We start from the raw sequence: 20546 nt of genomic DNA, 5'->3' as shown, positions 1-20546 counted from the left end.
TAAGCTTATCCCTTCAGTACCCAGTTATGGATAAACATTGCTCTCAGTAGAAGATTATCCATATCTGGTATAGTAGCAGCTTACACAACAACTTTCTTTCTTCTATAAATAGAAGAGATTTCAGTTCATTATGTACATCAATTTGAATTCGAATAATATATCAATTTCTCTCTATACTTGTCTTTACTTTATAGTCTTTATTTTATAACAATTTAACAATAATTATGTGTTTTTTAAAATATTATGCGCCCATTAATATGGAGCAGGCGTTCTTTGGAAAAATACTAAAAGGGGTTATTATAAAAACACAAAAACGTGACTATCCGAAATAAAAATTTCTCCACTGTCCTGCACAAAACCTCGTCAAAACCCTCTTCTACCTCGTCAAACTCAGCGACCCAAATGGAACAACACCCAAAACAGAGCAAACCCATAAAACATTCTCGATTTCCATCAACTTCTGTGCAAGATTCAAGCTTTAAAATCCCTATTTTGCCAGTAGAACTCATCACTGAAATCTTGTTAAGGCTTCCCGTGGAATCCCTGTTGCGGTTCAGGTGTGTTTCAAAATCTTGGCTTGCTTTAATATGTAGCCCTGAATTTGTCAAAGCCCATCTCAACATATCCGCTAATAACAAGGACTACACCCACCATAGGCTTATGATGAATTTTGAATCTAAGTACTGATTGTTCTCTTACGTCTTTATTTAATGAGTCTGTTATCGAGGCTTTTGACTTGGATTATCCCACGAAATCCAATGGATCATACAAGAGATTTCCTAATTCTGGTCGGATGGTAGGTTCAGTTAATGGATTGACTTGTCTTGCCATGGAAGACTATGACTTGGTTATGTGGAACCCATCAATTAGAAAGTACAAAAAGTTGACTGATTCTAGACCTAGACTGAAGAAATTGACGTATGATTTTCATAGTTATGGTTTTGGATATGATGAGTTTCATGATGATTATAAGGTAGTGGGTATCTTCACATGTGGCAGTTTAGATCAAGTTGAGTTCAAAATATTTAGTCTAAAGAGTGATTCTTGGACAAGTGTTATTGGTTGTCTAAGTGGAGTGCTATTAAATGTTTTGGGTAAGTTTGTGAATGGGAAACTTCATTGGGCTACTATGGCTCCTGGTGCCAATAGGTGTATGTTCGGGAACATCATTTCTTTTGATTTGGCGGATGAGAAATGGGAAAACGTGGAGCTGCCCTGCTATGGAGGAGATGAAATTGCTTTGTTTTGGCTAGGACTATTGGGAAGTGATCTTTCAATAATTTGTGATCGTAGGGGAACTCATGTAGATGTTTGGGTTATGAAGAGGAGTATTGGGTTACAGAATCTTGGACAAAGATGTCTGTCATCAAGCATCCTGATGATCAAGTGGATCATCCCTGTTTTCCACCCTTTTTCATGTCAAATGAAGGTGAAATTTTGGTTGTATTTGGATCAACTTTCATGATATACAATCCAAAGGATGAATCGTTCAAATCTTTGGACGTTATTAATTCTGATTATTGGCAAGAGGCAGAAATCTATGTTAAAAGTCTGGTTTGTCCTTTTTCTACGGAAGGGACTGAGCATGCAACAAAAATAAAGGTAGAAAAGCCCAGATCAAGACAGTTGAGTAATAAATAACCTGTAAGAGTACTTACTTCTCAAGTGTTGTTAAATTCTGTTCGTTTTTCAAATATAGAACTAGACACAGATGTAAAGGATATCTTTTAACCATATTGCTAGGAGATCTTGTTAGCCATGAGGAACAATAGTGTTCTCTTCAACTTCACGCTAAATGGCGCTGGAAATTGTTTCTCATTTGGAGCAGTGGTTTAAGGGAGTTTTATGCCTCTAGACAGAGTAAAACTAAAGAGCAACACATGGAATTCTGCGGCTAGGGTCCTTCCTAGGGTTGTTGTTTGATCTAGGCAGCTTCTTTAATTTATCTTCTTCAGGGAAAACTTATTAACATAATAGGGAACTTGGTTATTCTGGAACAATAATTATGGTCTGGTCTAGTATCTGGTATTGGCTTTTTTCCTTGCGAGGAAAATTGGTTATTCTGGAGCAGAAATAATGGTCTGGTCTAGTATCTGGTTTTGGCTTTTTCCCTTGCTGCTAATAGCTAACTGTTCATTTTCTTCTAGAACAGTTTTGGTCTCTCCTTGCTGCTAATCGCTCCTTGCTGCTAATCGCTAGCTGTATATGTTAGGAATAGATTCAAATTCTTATATTTTTTAAGTCAATCAAAGGATGAGTGTTCTTTCACTTTAACATTAACATTGGCATAAGCTAGTTCCATTGCTGGGAGAAAGCATTTTAAGAAGCTAATTTAGCTGCTATAATCATGAGGGTTGAGTGGGAGTACCATAGAAAAGGAATGCAGGAGAAAGAGATTTTGGGATGAACTTCGTTTACGAGGGTCCTCTCCATTGTAAGGTAGATAGAAGTGCAAACTTTTGTCACCTATGCTATTCTGACCAAGAATTCTTCCTAGTATAGTAATTATCTTATTTTTGCCCACAGATAGAGCAGTGGATTGTATCTATAACTTGAATTTTTTTTTAAGAATTCACATATATTTTGTTCTAGGTTTCAAAATATTAAAAGTTAAAATATATAGGTGCGATGGTTGTGTATCAGCAAGTGAGATGAAAACCCTTGTTTAATGCATTTCAAGTGCAACTGGAAATGATAAGGACTTTTTCATTGCTTAAGTTGAGTGTAAGCACTCTTTGTATGTCTCAGATGTAGTCGGCAGGGATACGGAGTTCGTCTATTTGCTTAAACAAGGCAAACAGTTTCTAATGAAAGTAATGTTTGCTGCATGTTAAAGGCAAACTGTGCGCTCGGATAAATCTGCATGTGGTTCTTTAAAATCTGTAGCGTTTTTACTTGTCATGTAACGTATCTGTGAGGTGCTTTGTTATGTTATTTACTAATGAACTTTCAAGATGTGAAACATGATGTTAAAGACAACTAATTCACTGATCAAATGATGAAGCATTGTTTATCTTGTTCTCAGAATGTGCTCATGCTATTTCCATGTTCCTAGAGAAAGACTTACCAATTGCATCCTATTTTGTAGAGTAAACTACCCTACACAGTACACACCCGTATAATATTGTTCAGTAACGGACATTACCTTTGTATTTTAAAATCAAACACTTAATATCCTAATATTATTTAAACCCTTGCTTCATTTATCATTGTTTAATAACAGTATATAAAAAGACTAAACTAACCTTGTAAATGGTACAATTGTATCAGATCGCACGAACATTGATCAGATAGCTTCAACTTCTTCAATTTTTTTGGTTCACGTATCTTCTTCCTGCTTTTTCAATAAATGTCTTCCTCATCCAATGGACGATCCAGAGGGAGATATGGTGGCACAAGCATGCTGCTATATTTCTTAGACGCACTGTCCCTGAGGGCCATTGGCGCATTATCCGAAACTCGATGGATAATGGGTTCGCCCCTCTACCCTTCTCCATTTAAACACCAGTATTTTTGTTTGTGGTAGGTATCAAACTCGTGATTCACGTGTTGCGCCCTTATCACTAGACCACCCCGGTGGCAACAAATTTGGCCAATTGTCACTGATAATGAAATATGATGATGTCTTGAAGTTGCTGGAGATGTAACTGCTCTACCATAAGGTTGAAAGTACTGGTATGACTAAAAGACTAAACAACAATGAGAGAGAAGTTTCAGAGATTGGCAATGATGGTTTTTTTTTTTTTTTTTTTTGCTCTTTTTCTTCAGAGATTGGTAAATTTTGTTTCATTAGCACGATGGAGTTTTTCTATTGCAGTAGAAAAGCATTAGAGGCATTTCTATTCTAATGATAGTCCCAATAAATATAAGTTGCTCGTGTCCCCAAATCATCTTCTCTGTTGCATCTACCCTTGGGCACAAACACACCATTAAACCAGATAAAGTAGTTTTTCTTTTTTTCTTTTGATAAGTAGACCAGATAAAATAGTTTTTCCTATCAGAAGAAGTGTTCAACCATTAGGTTCAAAAAGTGTCAATAAAATGAATCTTTCACTCTTTGGTAATTCTCAAAAATTTGATGAAATCGGATAAGCAGAAGAGAGTAATATATCAGCCAACAAAACATGGATTCTCACTTGTCATTTGAGTAGTGGCTTGTGACATATCAGTGAGGTGCTTTGTTAGTTGTTATGTACTAATGAACTTTCAGGAAGTCAAAGCTGATATTATGAACAACTAATCCACCCCCTACTGATTTCGCGGATCAAAATGATGAAGCATTGTTTATCCTGTTCTCAATGTTTACTGTGTCAGTAGAGCATGATTTACCTATGTTCCCTAATTGTATATCCTATTTTGTAAGTAGCTTAAGCCTTGAAAACAAGGTTCGTTGTAGCAAAAGGTTGAACAAGCTTCTCCTTCCCTTGAAAGTCTATAGGAGTTATATTTTACTTTTTTTAACTGGAAGTTATATTCCATCTGCTACTTATATGTATGATAATCTTAATCATGATTAATTGAAGTTGTAACACTCTTAAGTCAAAAGTCTGTGACCTTCTCCAACCCTCCCAAATCACCTTTATGCATTTTTTGGTTCTTTTTACCCTTTTAATTGTTCATGGTTCCAATGTTTTAATCGTTTCTAAAAATTGCAGCTACATTTTATAAGGCTAATCATACTTGAAGGGAGCATGTAACGAGCACCAGAAAGATGCATAACCCCTGTTTCTGGAGAGCAAGCACATGCCTATTAAGTTATTCTGAAGCAACTTGCAGCACTTGGATTTCAACTAATTATTAAACCTGAAACAACTTGAGCAAAGAAGCTCCATTTTGTACTAAGCTGACTATCTCTGTCATATACTCTAGTTATTTCTTACTAAAGCTATTCGACAGCCTCTCATACCAGAATATTAGCACATTTATGGACTAAATTATTCTAGGAACTTGTGGTTTATTAGTGCATTGAAGCAGCTAGTTATGACCCAAAACTTGCCTCTTTGGCATTGATCTTTAGCCCATTCTAGGATTTTGTATCAGCATGTTGCATGATATGAATATGTAGCTGGAAGATAGAATCTTCAATTGAGCATCACAATAGTGGCATTTCTCCCTATTTTTACTCTTCGGTTCTGGATATAACAAATTTCATTATGATTATGTATATAAAAAGGGCAACCCGATGCACTAAGCTCTTGTTATGCGCAGGGTGCGGGGAACATTCATTCTTGATTATGATGGTTTGTGTGATGCTGAGGCTATACTGTCTAAGGTCTAATTCATTTAGAATAGCTCGTGTATATTTAGATGGTGAAGTGATCTTTCGTCTTTTGCAATTATCAAAGTACATATGCAGATGTGTGGATTATGAAGGGCCAAGATAGTATGAGTGTAAGAGTACTGATCTACTAAGATTTTTAAAATCAGAATCCCAATGATTTGTCCCAAGAAAGAAAGAAGCAACAGCCATCTAAGACTGAAAGTCATCAAACTTGTAAGAGTTCTGCTGTGGACAAATTTTCTTTGGTTTTGCATTCTGGTTCTTTTATTATCTTTTTGCCTATTAAGGAATTTTTACATTCCTATGCTACACAGGAAACCTTATTACCCTCAATGTTTAAGGTTTGACTTAATTACACTTAGTATACCAAATTACTAATTCTATACCATAATTAATTAAGGGTATAATTAATTGTACATTATTTACTCCTTAATTAAAGGAATCTGCACGTTTCTCTCTCCTAACCCCTCAGTCTCACCCACGTTTTACCCATACTCACGTTCTTTTTACCATTTTCCATCTTCTGAAACTAAATTCTCCATCTAAATTCACAGAAAATTGAAGATTTTTAAACAGAACAGTATTTACAAACGTGAAGGCGAAATGTGCACTACGAATGTGAAACAAAAGCAACAGAAGCATATGAACAACAAGCTTCGCGCAACAACATCATGATATTTCAGAAATAAAAGATAAACGGACATGCATTTTGACCAGTTTATTGTTTTTAGAAGCCTTAGTAGAACTACTTTGCTTTCCACACAGCCATTAAAAAGCCTTGAATTCAAATTTGGGTTTTCAAAAATCATTATTTGTTTTGATTAGGTGTTGTAAATAATTGGGAATATGTTTTGGAGTTTATATCTCAATTTTGAAGGGTTTTTGTGAAGATTTAGACTTGGTTTTGACTGAATTTCAGATTGAAACTCGAAGAAGAAGAAGAAGAAGAAGAAGAAGAAGAAGAAGAAGAAGAAGAAGAAGAAGAAGAAGAAGAAGAAGAAGGAGAAGAAGAAGGAGAAGAAGGAGAAGAAGAAGGAGAAGAAGGAGAAGGAGAAGAAGAAGAAGAAGAAGGAGAAGAAGAAGAAGAAGAAGAAGAAGAAGAAGAAGAAGAAGAAGAAGAAGAAGAAGAAGAAGAAGAAGAAGAAGAAGAAGAAGAAGACATATTGCAGAAATTGTAGTTACAGTTGGATTGATCAGAATTTGAATTAAATACATCTTCGCCGCCGTTGACGGTTTCCGACGAGGAAACTCCTCTGTTCTCTACTTCTCCATTCTCCATTTCTTATTTTTACTTCTGTTTTACTTTTTCTATTTCTATTTTGAGTTTCTTGATTTCGCACACTTTATACACACATTTGATACATCAAAAATATGAAGTAGTTACAGTTGGATTGATCAGAATTTGAAATAAATAAAAGAGATTTTTACATCCTATGCCACATATATTTCAAATTTTATGGAAGTTTGATTTTACGGTAATATCTATAAAATTCATACATTTATCTACAAATAAACTACACATCAGTTTTATGATGTATAAAGCAATATTATTTTCATAATTATTTACAAAATTACTACATTTATACTACAATTAAACTACAATCTATGTTGAAAAAATGTTGACTACAAAATTTTTCTCTTCATCTACAAATTTTCTACAAAAATTCTAAAAATATACTACAAATCAGTTTAAGTATGTATAAAACAGTATTATTTGTAAGGGTATCTACATAATTACTACATTTATACTACAATTAAACTACAATCTATGTTGAAAATCTACAAATTATCTACAAAATATCTACAAACTGGGTACATTGAATTTTAATATCCCAATTCCCATTCAATTGTAGCATAATTGGGATTTTTGACATAATTGCATTTTTTCAGAAGATTTGTAGAAGTTTTAGTTATTTTTTTATTTGTGAAAACACAAAATAAAGCATCTACAATCAGAATACAAATCATCTACAATTTATCTACAAAATATCTACAATTTATCTACAATTTCTGCAATATGTCTTCTTCTTCTTCTTCGAGGTTCAATCTGAAATTCAGTCAAAACCAAGTCTAATCTTCACCAAAACCCCTCAAAATTGAGATATAAACTCCAAACCATATTTCCAATTATTTTCAACAACACCCAATCCAAACAAATAATGATTTTTGAAAATCCAAATTTGAATTCAAAGCTTTCAAGCTTTTTAATGGCTGTCAATGGTGGATTTGTAGCGATTTTGATTTAATGACGAAATGAGATTTTGATTTGTAGCGATTGTGAGAAAAAAAAAACGGAACAGAATTTGATTATAAATTGAAGATAAAGGATTTCCGTGATATGATTTGATCTCCTTTCCGTTTCAAAACTTGAATTTAATGTAGAATCAATCAATCCCAAAAAAATTTCCTGATTTTTCGCGCGTTATTAAGGGAAGATTCTGCCCTATTAATTCCTAATAAACGAATGATACAGAAATTGTAGGAAAAATGTGGACTAGGCGGATAATTTAGATACTATGCACATATTTAGTAATAAAGTTTCATATATGGTATAGGAATGAAAAAATTCCTTTTCACATATGAAACAGAATATTGAATACGAATGGGATATGTTCATGCATAGCTTTGTTGGGACAATGTTTTCTTCTTTAGACACATTTTGCTAATCTCCTTAAAGGGAAAATTTATCAGGACAAAAAGAGAAAATGTTGGAATATTAATAATAAAAGCATTAACAAGTAATAGAGAATATCAGATTGAGTCAACAAATCTACGTGCAAGTTGGAAGCTCAAAATTCTTGATTGGGGTTGAAAATTCGAAAGTAATGGTTAATTACTGTTAAAATCATTTAGAGTATTAATTATTATGCTTAAACTTTTAGTTTAAACACACAGTTAGTGGTTTGCTTTAAAAATCTCAAAACTTTATAATTGATCCTTAAAAAGTTGTAAAGAAGACAAAGCGGCTCTTCTTGGTTCGCTGTTGTTTGACTAAATTGGTGACTACGGATCATTTATGTTGGTATTTGGAGGCTCTGTTTCAAATTTGAGATCATTTGGAGCAAATTTTGGGTGATTTAACCGAAATTGAAATTGCAAATTTCAAGAACATTTTGTTGAATAATACAGAAAAATTACGCCCAATCGGGTAGACTTTGATGAACAATTTAACAAATAGGCCGAATGCAGATAACACAAAGTCACACTAATATGGTAGAGTTTAGTAAACACTTGAACAAGCACAAAATCATATTAACCGAGTAGACCTTGATGAACAATTTAATAGATAGGACATTTGCAAATAACACAAAGTTACGGCAATTTAGTAAAGTTCAGTGAACAATTGAACAAACGCAAAATCAAGTTCGTGAACAATTAACAATACAAGTAAAGTAAATACAACATTAACTCTACCAATCTAGTAGAGAAATTCCTGAAGAGTTACGTCAGTCCGAAGGTTATTTTTTAAATACATTAAAAAATAGGGATAATATTTAAAGACCAATCCCCTTATAGGGCCATTCCGGTCAATCACCCTTGTAGTCTTTTGGCCAATGAACTAGCTTAAGAGGAAGAATTAAAGTAAAAATAGCATGGTATAGCCAATTTTCGGACAGATCATTCAAAAATAGTCAGCGTTTACGAAGTCAATGAAAAATAACCACTTTTTTGGTGAAACAGAAACCGGTCTAACATAATATACTGGAGTTCGGTGCACCTGTGTATGAACTCCAGCATATTATGCTGGACCAGTATACTTTGCTGACTCCAGTATAATATACTGGAGACTGGAGCACCGGTGCTCCAAACTCCAGTATATTATACTGGACAATTATACTTGCTGGAACTCCAGTATATTATGCTGGAGTTCTAGTGTACTTATTCTGGAGTTCCAGCATACTTATCCTGGAACTCCAGTATAATATACTGACATATTTTTCAGCTTTTGAACAGTGTTTTCGCTCAGATTTATCTTTACATGAAAAGTGGCTAAATTTCGATTACTTTTGAAACTGGACTATTTTAAAACGACCAATTGTAAATCTGGCTATTTTTGAATTTCTGCAGGCACGTCATTAAATACAGTAACTCAGCCACCATGCGGTAACATTTTTCGGAGCAGCTGGTCTTTAATCCCATTTCAGTGTCCGCCACTGAAAAATCCTCTGTGCTTTTACAAGTAATATCAAATGAAAAGTCAGGAGAAACCAAAATGTCCTCGGTAGGGAGTGGTAGCAGGATTTCTATATTCAGCTGTACAATTTCAAAATTGGTGGACATTGCAACTAAAGCAGCAAACACCGAGCATTGGATAAAATATCACCAAAAAATCGGTTCTTAAATATGTTCCAATAAACAGCAAATTTGAAGATTATCTGAACTACCAACTTTTTGGTAGAGAAAGCAAGCAGTCATACACCCGCTCCATGCGTGAGGTGATCTTGAGTTTATGTGCAGTTTGAGTATCTGGCTTCGCTAAGTCAATAATATCCTGCCTCAAACTGTTAAGACGGAAATGTAATAGAGAAATATTTCAGGCGACTGATATTAGATTTGAAAGAAGTCTCATGGGCAAATAAAATTAAGATGAAGACAAATAAACCTTATCCATTCACCGGTTGACCTTGCATGGCCTTCCACAGCACAGTATAAGCGATCAAGATTATATAACGCCAACCCATACATGCATTGTGCATCTTTTTCCTGAAAAGTGCAGGGAAGAAGAAGAGAAATGGAGAAGGAAAACAATAGTTAAGCAACTTGTTAAAGAAACATGGTTGAAATCATAGAGAACGCCTCAAAGACCCGGGAAGTCTCCTGGTTTTCTTTTTATCCTTCTTTTTTCCTTTTAGGTGGGGGAAAGCAAGGAGGGGTTGGGCCAAGCAGTCTAGCAAACATCTTTATCGAGCTCCTAGAGATATCTATTTGCCATTTTACATAGCTGCTAGAGAAAACGGACTGACAGCAATAGCTTCTTATTTGATAATGTCATGCTAGAAATGATATGGAAGTGGAAGAAATATGAGACTTTCCGAGGCAGCTGGCTGGCTCTGAATTCTGCACCGAGGAGAGGATGACTTGTTCAAATACCTTAGATGGAGAACATATTATTGGCTTAGTGTTCTTAATCTCTACTTAGAAAGACATGAATAAGAGAGCTGATTTGTGTCTGATTCAACAGGAAACGGACTTTGACAAACCTTAATTTATTAGAGCTAATTGGGCACGACCCTTTAGCTATAAGAGGGTGTCTGATACATTTTCATCTTTTCCCCCTCAACTTTACTCAAGCTCAGCGTGTTGAAGTAACATCAACAGGTTCCCCTCCATATAAATATTTCCTTCTTCATTAGCCCTTGAGAGTTGAGACGAATGTGAATCTTGTGCTACTTCAGAACACTCAGTAAGAGCAAATGCAGTATAATCCAATTTGTAACCCCAAGCGTCAAAATCTTACATGCTATATATTTATGTGCATCAGGATAGGTCACAGTTTACAACAGATGGCACAGAGAATACTGAAAATTGTAAATATAATAGTTTAATAATATAACGACGGTCAAAAAGTACAGAGATCCTCACTTGTCCTTGATGTTTGCATCTTTCCGATTGCATAATCTTTCTTTCTACTTCAACGATTAACAGTCGTCGTTGAATTCGTGCAACCCTTCCTCTGCCTTCTGCTCTCGTATCCTGGTTCCATTCAAAAGTCAACGGCATAATAGGAATTGCATGACATCTCATGACCCATAAGATGGAAATGAGTGACTCAGTGAAACAACTTAAACAGATAACCTTTTACTTGAAAATTAGATAACCTTTCCTTTTCAGTAATTATCAAGCGATAAATCACCTCTTGTCTAAAATGACTGAATTAGAAAGGGAAAAGACACAAGCTGTGGCGCAGCTTAGTTTTTTTTTTCAGCTGTCACTAACAACTGTTAACTCTACTCTGTTCAAACAATTCATTAACATTCAAATATTGTATGGATTATTTCTCAAATAATTCAGCTCGCACGATCCTCAATCATTTTGCCCTCAATGTGTGCTGCTTGTACCTTCTATTGAATGTGGCATTATTAATCTTGTCTAATCTTGTATGACCCCACATCCATCGTAGTATCTGCATCTCTGTGGTATGTTGAGGACTTTAGCGGCCGAACATTCACTCTCATAAGACCAGCAATATTATATCGGAGAGAATGTGGGCCGCTAAAGTCTACATATCCGCAACAAGAGTGCCGTAGAGATGCGGATACTAAGACGGGCGTGTTGTTATACAAGATTAAAAATAAGAACATTCAGCAGAAGGTGCAAGTAGTACACATTGAGAATAAAACAAGAGAAGTCCGCTTGAAACGGTTTAGTTATGTCCTAGATGCACGGGTCCATAATTGTGGAACCATAATGAGTGAAGGTGTTAAAAAGGGACGAGGTAGACCCAAAAACACACGGAAGGGCGTTATTCCGAAGGACTTGCAATCTCTTGTAATCATGTAGACCTAGTGAGAATAGGGTACAACAGAAAATATGATCTATATATGTGATACTGATACCAATTAGCTGGAATTGAATTTTCGTCATGTCATGTTAATACTTTTACTTTAGGTCCTATGTTTTCTAGGTGTCTTTTAGTCAGTAGAAAGTATACAGGATTCTAGTACTTTTTAAATAAAATAATTTGATAAAGAATTTTTATTTTAATTTTGTATAAATCTGGACATAAGCTGAGCGACATGGTCAGTGAGGATTCATATAGCCAACCTAACTTGTTTGGGATTCAGAGTTGAGATATAGTTGTATTGCAGGGACTATTTCTACTTAGTTGAACTAAAAAATCTCTGTTGGCTAAGTGCTCTAGTTTTCTCAAAGTAAATCAATCATATGTTAGTACGAGAGAACTTAGTATCGACTCTATCCTACAGAGTATATTAAATTGTTATGATGCTCTACTGCTTATGATTCTCTAATGCTTGATGTAAAGCTTAGTAATATATGGGAGCTAAAACTTAACTCTTTTATTGTTGTTTACCCATCTTACCTGTTTAATCCAAGCACGCATCACCATGAAAAAAAAAAGGGAGAGGAAGAAAGCAGGCAAAGCAGCTAAAATAGCAAAGTTGATTTCATTTGCCCTAAGAATTTGATCTAGCTCCAGCATAGCCCTGTTTTAGACATACAGAAACCAGATAAGGAAACCAGAACTTGAACACCAAGATGTTTCATTTTTAGGACAAGAAAAGTTGCACAAACTCACTCCTCAATATCAAGCTTCAGCTTCTGGACCTGTAATGCAGAAACATATGTTACATGCCAATACTAGAAAGTACTAGTTGGAACAGAAGCTCCCCCGAGAAGAGATTTTGAATTGGATGCATCAGTTCCTTTTCATACCTAATTTTAAGAAAACCCGCTTACATGATATTAGCTATAAACTAATTCGCTCCAGACATGATCTGCTAGCATATAATCTAGTATGCACTAATTCACAAATATTCAGGATCGCATGGAAAACTACCAAACTACTTGAAACTGAAAAGGACAGAGTTAGGATTATCATTTGTGAGTTAAAAGAGTCCTTCCAGTATATGAGACACTTCCAGTTTCTTAACTTAAGTTGACAAATATCTCCCCCTTAACTTATTTCTTAACGGATACCCCAACCTTGAGTCAATCAAACACCATAATACGTTTTTTCTTCTTGTTATCCACTTATCCTGTAACTTGTCAATATGGAAAAAACCCTCTTCCATCTACAATTGGATAGATTCGACTAGCTGAAATGGCAAGTACAATGACAAAGATATAGAACAGATTCTCCATGTATGAGGCTCCCCAATTAAAGGAAGCAGGAACAATAATTGCCCTACATACTTTGCCCTTAAATTGCGCATGTCTATCGCGAACCTTAAATTCTATTTCCTCATCCAAAAAATTGAAATTAGGTAAACATGTAATGACAAGCAACCAAAAGTAAACCTTTAATAGCATATGTTTCTTAGCATCAGAAAGGATGAAACTGAAACAGGCATATTCTTAGAAGTTAGAAAATAACAATGGCATAAAAGAAATCTATTTAACCCTTCTCTACAGTGGGGTGTAGTATGATTCAACACCTTCACAAATCAAACAAGCAACCACAAAGACCAGAATGACGTCCCACCTTGCCATTACTATTTCAAGCATTTTCTGATCTGTTGCATTTTGCAGAGGCTTCTCCCCCTTTGACTGCTCAGTAAAAGCTCGCAACATTCTGCAAACCAACAGTATCATAATCTTTTTATAGCCAAAACAAACAATGGACTGGAGAAATTACATTATTTGCACTTCAAAGAAGAAGTTTACAGTGAAAATGTTCCTGATAGCCTGTTAAAAGAGTAAAGGCAAGAGGCAATCTTAAAGAATCACACAAAACCATGCAGCAGGCTGGTCTCCTTTTGATAAGTACTACAGAAGAGATTTCAGAAGGAATCGCTAATACAAATCTCAGTTACATTAGGACACAATAATGTACAGTAAAGATAAGTTAGTTACCAACACTATTAGGTTAAAAATCTTGATGAGCAAAATATTTAGGACAGTATCTGGCGGATTCCATTATTCTGGTCAAAAGACAAACTATTTAATTAATTAATCAGTTTAATTAAATAATCCAACAAATGTCTTTCTGGATCTAATCATCTAAATTTATGAATGGAAGTGCAACCAATATTAACCTTCAGAACTAGCTTTCACCATTGATTAAAACGAAATTGCTTCTCAGTATTCCTTTATCATGAAAGTTATACACTTCATAATGCTTAACCTCCTAGCTCAAGCACCAATCTTGCAGATACATTACTTTTGCTGGGAATGTCTACCCAGCATTCTCAAAAAGTAAAACAACTCCGCACTCAATTACATTGGCATTTTTTGTCACCTCCATGACATCAGGACCACAGTTTATTCATATGTGTATCAGATTTCGAAATTACAAAGGTCTAAGATGGTCAGTTATGACAAAAGTTCTGCATTTTATACATTTCCTTTCTCCTGTTCCCCATCCCACTACCTCTTTCTCCATAATGCAAGTACTTATAATGGTGACTGATGAAAATTCAACATGCACTCATACTTCTGGTTTTTCACTTTTATCATTATTACAGCTTTCTATAGCCTCATTGCCTTCAAAAGTTAACACTTCTACTGCCTGTGAATGTCTTGGATAATTAATAAATAGACTGTTATTTGGCTGATAACATATACATTTGGGCCTGTCCAACTTCAGAGTTTTTTTTTTGTGCAATCATCATCACAGCCCAAACTTCAGAGCATTCATCGAAGCTATCCTGCTTTTCCTTGTTAGACTACTTTTTGTGTCATGTTGACATTACTAGAAAGTGGGGTGAAGCAAAATGATTTAGAAGTCAGATTAAATTGCAAGAGATCAATTTACAACAACAACAAAAAAAAAAAAATATGAAGAAGAAGAAGAAGAAGAAGAAGAAGAAGAAGAAGAAACCAGTGAAATCCCACAAGTGGGAAAATGAGTATATTTTAGAATCTTGTCCTTTATCAATTACTTTTCTTGGATTAACTATAAGACAAATCTACAAGAAAAGGAGTAATTAAAAATGCATGCATCTAGGTCTGCTAATCAATCTTAAGATTCACCTCATAGGAGTTGTGATGACTTAAACTAACCTGTGTAAAGAGTCAGCAGTTAACTGCACCTCTTCAGGTTCCATTGCACCCTTTTGCCTCTTCCTGAAGGTATCGAAAAGATCGTCTCTGATAGAGAGAAGCTGATGAAAATGAGAAGACATAAAATCAAACAATTGCATATAGATAAGGTTAGTTCAGCACCGAAAACCATCTACACAAAGTCCTAGTGGAGAATGCATTGGAATAGTTAATTAAAGAGAAGCAGCAGTCAGTCTTGTCAAAAGCGAAAAGCGGTTAAGCCCTGTTGTAGCTTAAAGCGGAAAGTGCACTTAAAGGGTGAGCTTCACCGGAAAAAGCGCATTATGAAGAATTTTTTTAATATATATTTTTGAAGAACATATTAGACACATAAACGATAAATATATAAATTGCTTATTATGATCAAACCATCAACTTAAGTCTTAATATGGAAAGATAAACCCATTCTTGATTCCACTTCTAAGCACTAACATAATATTCCTCCATATAATCTTCCTCAATAGGGTGATTCTCACTGGTGTCACTAGAACTATAGCCTCCAATCTCTTATTCCCCTGACTCATCAGAAACAATCTCATCTTCTATGTCAGCAGACTCAACACGTGAAGCTTGAGGCATTAGTTGTAACAACTTCTGACTGTCTCTTGCAACATCACCCCAAGTCAAACTATCATCCCCAAACACCAACTCATCTTCTGCTTCCACATTAACATCCATCTTCCCGACTGGCCACTCATTACCATGATCAATGTTATCCAATGTAATTGGATCAATAACACTGCGCAAGTCATAACGGGCTTTTAAATCACGATTATACTTGACATACACTAGATCATTCAATCTTTGGTGCTCCAATCTGTTCTTATTTTGGTATGGATCAGTTGCATGGATTATCTTAATGTTTAGTACTTTAGTCTAATTTATTAACTATGCAAAAAATAATAAATAAATAAGAAGTATACCATAATGAGTACTTACATGCTCAAATACGCTAACACCAAGCAGCACTAGCCGTTAAACCCAAAATTCTAATGGCTAATATTTGGAGATGAGGAGCTCAATTACCATATAAATTCAACCGTTCAACTGTAAAAAGTGTTATGTTGACGATCATTATTTCTAAGTTAATGTAACTACATAAGTATTAAGTAAAATTTTAAACATAAAATATTAAGAATTTAAAGGTTAATATTACACTTACCAGGAGATCTTGTCGTTCTAGATCTTTTTGCAATCGGAAGGCCAAATTGTTGTTCAGCCTTAGTCTACAGTGGTATCTCAGATATAATTTTGTTTTGTACTTCAGCGCTTGGAACCAATTTTTCAATACAAGCATACAACCCATATGTTACTTCTCTACAATTTTCAATAGCTGAATTTTGATAGAAGTACTCTAGTTTTATAGATAATGTCCAGCTGCATGTATTGGATGATGCAATTGGCATTGCCATCTTTAGTCAATAATCGTAAAGATATCTTTATACTTTGCAATATTCCCTTCAAATGCCCTCCTTAACTTTATTCTATGGCTTCACAAATGTACCCCATTGCAGGTTTTTTCCAATTATTAGCTAATCGTGACACTTTATCAAGAGGCCCCATTATTTTCAAAATATACACAACCTGATTCCAGAATGTAATAGCCTCCTTAACTCTATCCATGAATGTACTTCATTGTAAGCTTTTCCTCATTATCTGCTAATTGCAACACTTTAACAAGAGGCCCCATTGTTTCAAAATATACACAATCTCGTTCCAAAATGTTGTCATCAAGACGGTATGAGCTACACTTTTTCCCTTTGGTAACTTAGACCATCTACTAATCACCCATTTGTTAGATTTTAACATTGCTTGCAAATTAGTTTTTTGACAATGCAACTGTTACAAAGTCAGAAAACTCGTTGCAAATCGAGTAATCTCACATTTCACCAACTCTTTATTTTTTGTGAAATCTCTCATCATATTTAAGACTCTTGAATGCCCATAAATGAAACCAACAACGGCAATTGGTCTTTGAAGGGTCTTCTTAATATTTGGAAGTTTCCTATCTTCCAACATAAGATCTATACATTGGGCTGCACATGGCGTCCAGTATATGTGTCTTCTTTTTCTCTGTAAGAGTTGACCAATAGAAAAAATGTAAATAGATGTGTTAAAATTTAGGAATCAGCTATTAAAAAACAAGTGGATAGATATTTTAAATTTTAGAAATCAGAACTTTGAATCAATAATACAAAGTAAAACATAAATAATTAAAGCAATAAATTCTTACCAGCCAACACAAAGTTGCTACCATTATCACTTATAACTTGAACCACATTATGCTTTCCATGTATCTATCAAGCAATTCACATAGTTTCTCTCCGGGCATAACAAATGAGGAAGCATATATCAACTCCATAAACATGGGCCCATGCGGAGAATTCACCAAAAAGCTTATCAAAGTTCTTTGTTTTCTATCTGACCATCCATCCGCCATAATGCAACATCCATATTTCAGTCATTCTTCTCTATGTTTGTTTATAATCTTATTGGTTAACTCACCTCCTTCCTAAGTAACGGAACCCTTAATTCGTGATAGCTTGGAGGCTTCAAGTTTGGACCATACCTTCCTATAGCCTCAACTGCTTCCTTGAAACTTTTTGAGCGAGCAACACTGAACGGGATCCCATTATAGTAAAAGAAGCGAGCAACTTTTTGAATTGTCATTGCTCTTGCTTCTTTATCACATGAATCTTTGATATTTGTTTACCTCAAGTGTTCCATGCTTTTGTAAAAACACATCCATGAGTCCATTTCCTTTGGCCAATATCTTATTAGAGCCACTAGGAAAGCTTCCTCCAATCCGTGTCTTTTTGAATGATCTCGTGGACTTTATCTGCTCTACCAACATCATCTTGATAATCAAACTCATCAAGTCCAAAAAATTCGTTAGTATAGACTTCCTTTCTTATTTTTTTCTCCTCCGTGTAATTTTTCAATTCCTCTCTAATCTCCTTTGGGCATATTGCACACTTTGCTGCATTCCTAAAGTTCCCAATCAAATGTTGTTTTGCCTGATTAATTCCACATGTGGTTGCTTTTCGACAAAACATGCATGTGACTTGTAGTATCATTAGGATACTTCAAATGATTATATTTCCGGCCAGGATCCATCTGATTGCCTTTGGACAACTTCTCAACCATTCCTAATTCTGGAAAAATTGCAAGCAATTATAATTTTTAAGTAGTAATACATAACAAGTACATAAAGCTGGACAATCCTCTGTCATTTATAATTCTGAAAACTTATTAAAAAGTAATATGTAATGCATTTTGCATGCAATTATAATTTTTAAATAATAATATACAATAAGAATTCTTAAATAATAATATACAATAAGATTATAAGGTAGACAAATCCTCAGTCATTTTACTTTTGAAATAAAATAAAATAAAATAATATATGACATTTTGCGTGCAATCATAATTGTTAAATAATGATATACAACAAGAATATAAAGGTAAACACCACGGGGTACCCCACTATGGCATGACTGCTAAGAAACTGTTGAGTCCACCATTTGTATCTTTATTATTACAGGTGTTACATATATAGTACTAGTTATAAAAGTTGAGAGCATGAATCATCAAACGATGACAAGTGTCACATATAATTCTACAAAGAAAAAAAGGACTAAATATAAAATTTCAACACCAACCCCATTTATTTTCAACTTTACCCGAAAGGAAAAATAGCAAAAAACATAATCACAAAAAAAAAAAGTCAACTCACTCAAATACTCATTTTCTAATGGAAATTGTTTTTTGTCTATATCTCTTATTAAAAAGAACGAATAAAAAGAAGAAAAGAATGAGTAGAAGAGAGAGAGAGGCGTGCAAAAAGGATAAGAGAGAAAGAAACTGAGAAGAGAAGACCTGTGACAGAGACCTATAGCGGAACAAGCCTCTATCACAAGTCTTCTTCTCTTCTCTATTTTTATCTCTCTTATCCTTTTTGTATACCTCTCTCTCTTTTACTCATTTTTTTCTTCTTTTTGTTCGTTCTTTTTAATAAGAGATATAGACAAAAAAATTCTCCACTAAAAGATGAGTACCTGACTGAGTTGACTTAGTTTTTTGTGATTAGGACTTAATTTTTTGTGATTAGGTTTTTTGCTATTTTTCCTTTCGGGTAAAGCGGGTTACTGGTAAAGTTGAAAATAAATGGGGTTGGTGCTGAAATTTTATATTTAGTCCTTTTTGTCTTTGTAAAAAATTTGTAGAATTAAATGAGACATTTGTCCTCGTTTGATGATTCATACTGTCAACTTTTATAACTATCACTATATATGTAACACCTGTAAAGGGACTAAGAGAGGATAATAATAAAGATACAAATGGTGGACTCAACAGTTTCGTAGGAGTCATGCCATAGTGGTGGACCCCAATGGTGTTTACCTTTGTATTCTCGTTGTATATCATTATTTAACAATTATAATTGCATGCAAAATGTCATATATTATTTTATTTTATTTCAAAATTAAAATGGCAGAGGATATGTCTATCTTATAATCTTGTTATATATTATTATTTAAAAATTCTTATTGTATAGTACTATTTAAAGATTATAATTGCATGCAACATGCATTACATATTACTTTTTACTAATTCTTTAGAATTGAAAATGATAGAGGACTGTCCAGCTTTATGTTCTTGTTATGTATTATTATTTAAAAATTATAATTGCTTGCAAGATGCATTATAATTTTTTTTCACTCTTTTTTCAGAATTAGAAATGTCAGAGGACCTGTACAAAGGCAATCGAATGGATCTTGGCTGGAAATATAATCATTTGAAGGATCCTAATGACACTACAAGAGTCACGTGCAATTTTTGTGGAAAAACAACCACATGTGGAATTAATCGGGCAAAACAACATTTGATTGGGAACTTTAGGAATGAAGCAAAGTGCGCAATATGCCTAAAGAAGGTTAGAGAGGAATTGAAAAATTACATGGAGGAGAAAAAAATAAGAAAGAAACTCTATACTAACGAATTTTCTGGACTTGATGAGTTTGATTATCAAGACAAAGTTAGTGGGGAAGATGAAGACTACAAGATCATTCATAAGAAAAGAGTTGGAGGAAGCTTTCCTAGTGGCTCTAGTAAGAAATTGGCCAAAGAAAAGGGACCCATGGATGTGTTTCTACAAAAGCAAGGAACACTTACGCAAACAAATATCAAAGATTCATGTGATAAAGAAGCAAGAGCAATGACAATTCAAAAAGTTGCTCGCTTCTTTTACTATAATGGGATCCCGTTCAGTGTTGCTCGCTCAAAAAGTTTCAAGGAAGCAGTTGAGGCTATAGGAAGGTATGGTCCAAACTTGAAGCCTCCAAGCTACCACGAATTAAGGGTTCCGTTACTTAGGAAGGAGGTGAGTTAACCAATAAGATTATAAACAAACATAGAGAAGAATGACTGAAGTATGGATGTTCCATTATGGCGGATGGATGGTCAGATAGGAAACAAAGAACTTTGATAAGTTTTTCGGTGAATTCTCCGCATGGAATAGCATTTATGGAGTCGATAGATGCTT

The 20546-nt window shown here is 34.5% G+C and overlaps 1 protein-coding gene, 1 long non-coding RNA gene and 1 pseudogene across 2 annotated transcripts; 1 reads left to right on the top strand and 2 right to left on the bottom strand.

The window, feature by feature from the left end:
* Positions 1–319: 319 nt before the first annotated feature.
* Positions 320–5078, top strand: LOC107807922 (F-box/kelch-repeat protein At3g23880-like; annotated as a pseudogene).
* Positions 5079–9301: 4223 nt separating this feature from the next.
* Positions 9302–15500, bottom strand: LOC107807921 (protein DGS1, mitochondrial-like). The gene is made up of 8 exons (XM_016632377.2): positions 14966–15500; positions 13446–13535; positions 12611–12676; positions 12540–12575; positions 12324–12447; positions 10865–10975; positions 9885–9985; positions 9302–9783 (listed from the first exon to the last, which is right to left on the bottom strand). Exons 1-8 carry the CDS (start codon positions 15103–15105, stop codon positions 9663–9665), a joined length of 789 nt encoding a protein of 262 aa, XP_016487863.2. The 5' UTR covers positions 15106–15500; the 3' UTR covers positions 9302–9662.
* Positions 15501–15949: 449 nt separating this feature from the next.
* LOC142172957 (uncharacterized) lies at positions 15950–18436 on the bottom strand. Its single transcript, XR_012702230.1, has 3 exons — positions 17238–18436; positions 16167–17077; positions 15950–16051 (listed from the first exon to the last, which is right to left on the bottom strand). It is a non-coding gene; the product is annotated as an uncharacterized LOC142172957 (long non-coding RNA).
* Between the last annotated feature and the right edge of the window lie 2110 nt (positions 18437–20546).

Source organism: Nicotiana tabacum, chromosome 18, assembly GCF_000715075.1.
Source record: "Nicotiana tabacum cultivar K326 chromosome 18, ASM71507v2, whole genome shotgun sequence".
NCBI lineage: Eukaryota > Viridiplantae > Streptophyta > Magnoliopsida > Solanales > Solanaceae > Nicotiana > Nicotiana tabacum.
Note: the sequence above shows the minus strand (reverse complement) of the source record. Positions and strands in the feature narration are given on the sequence as shown.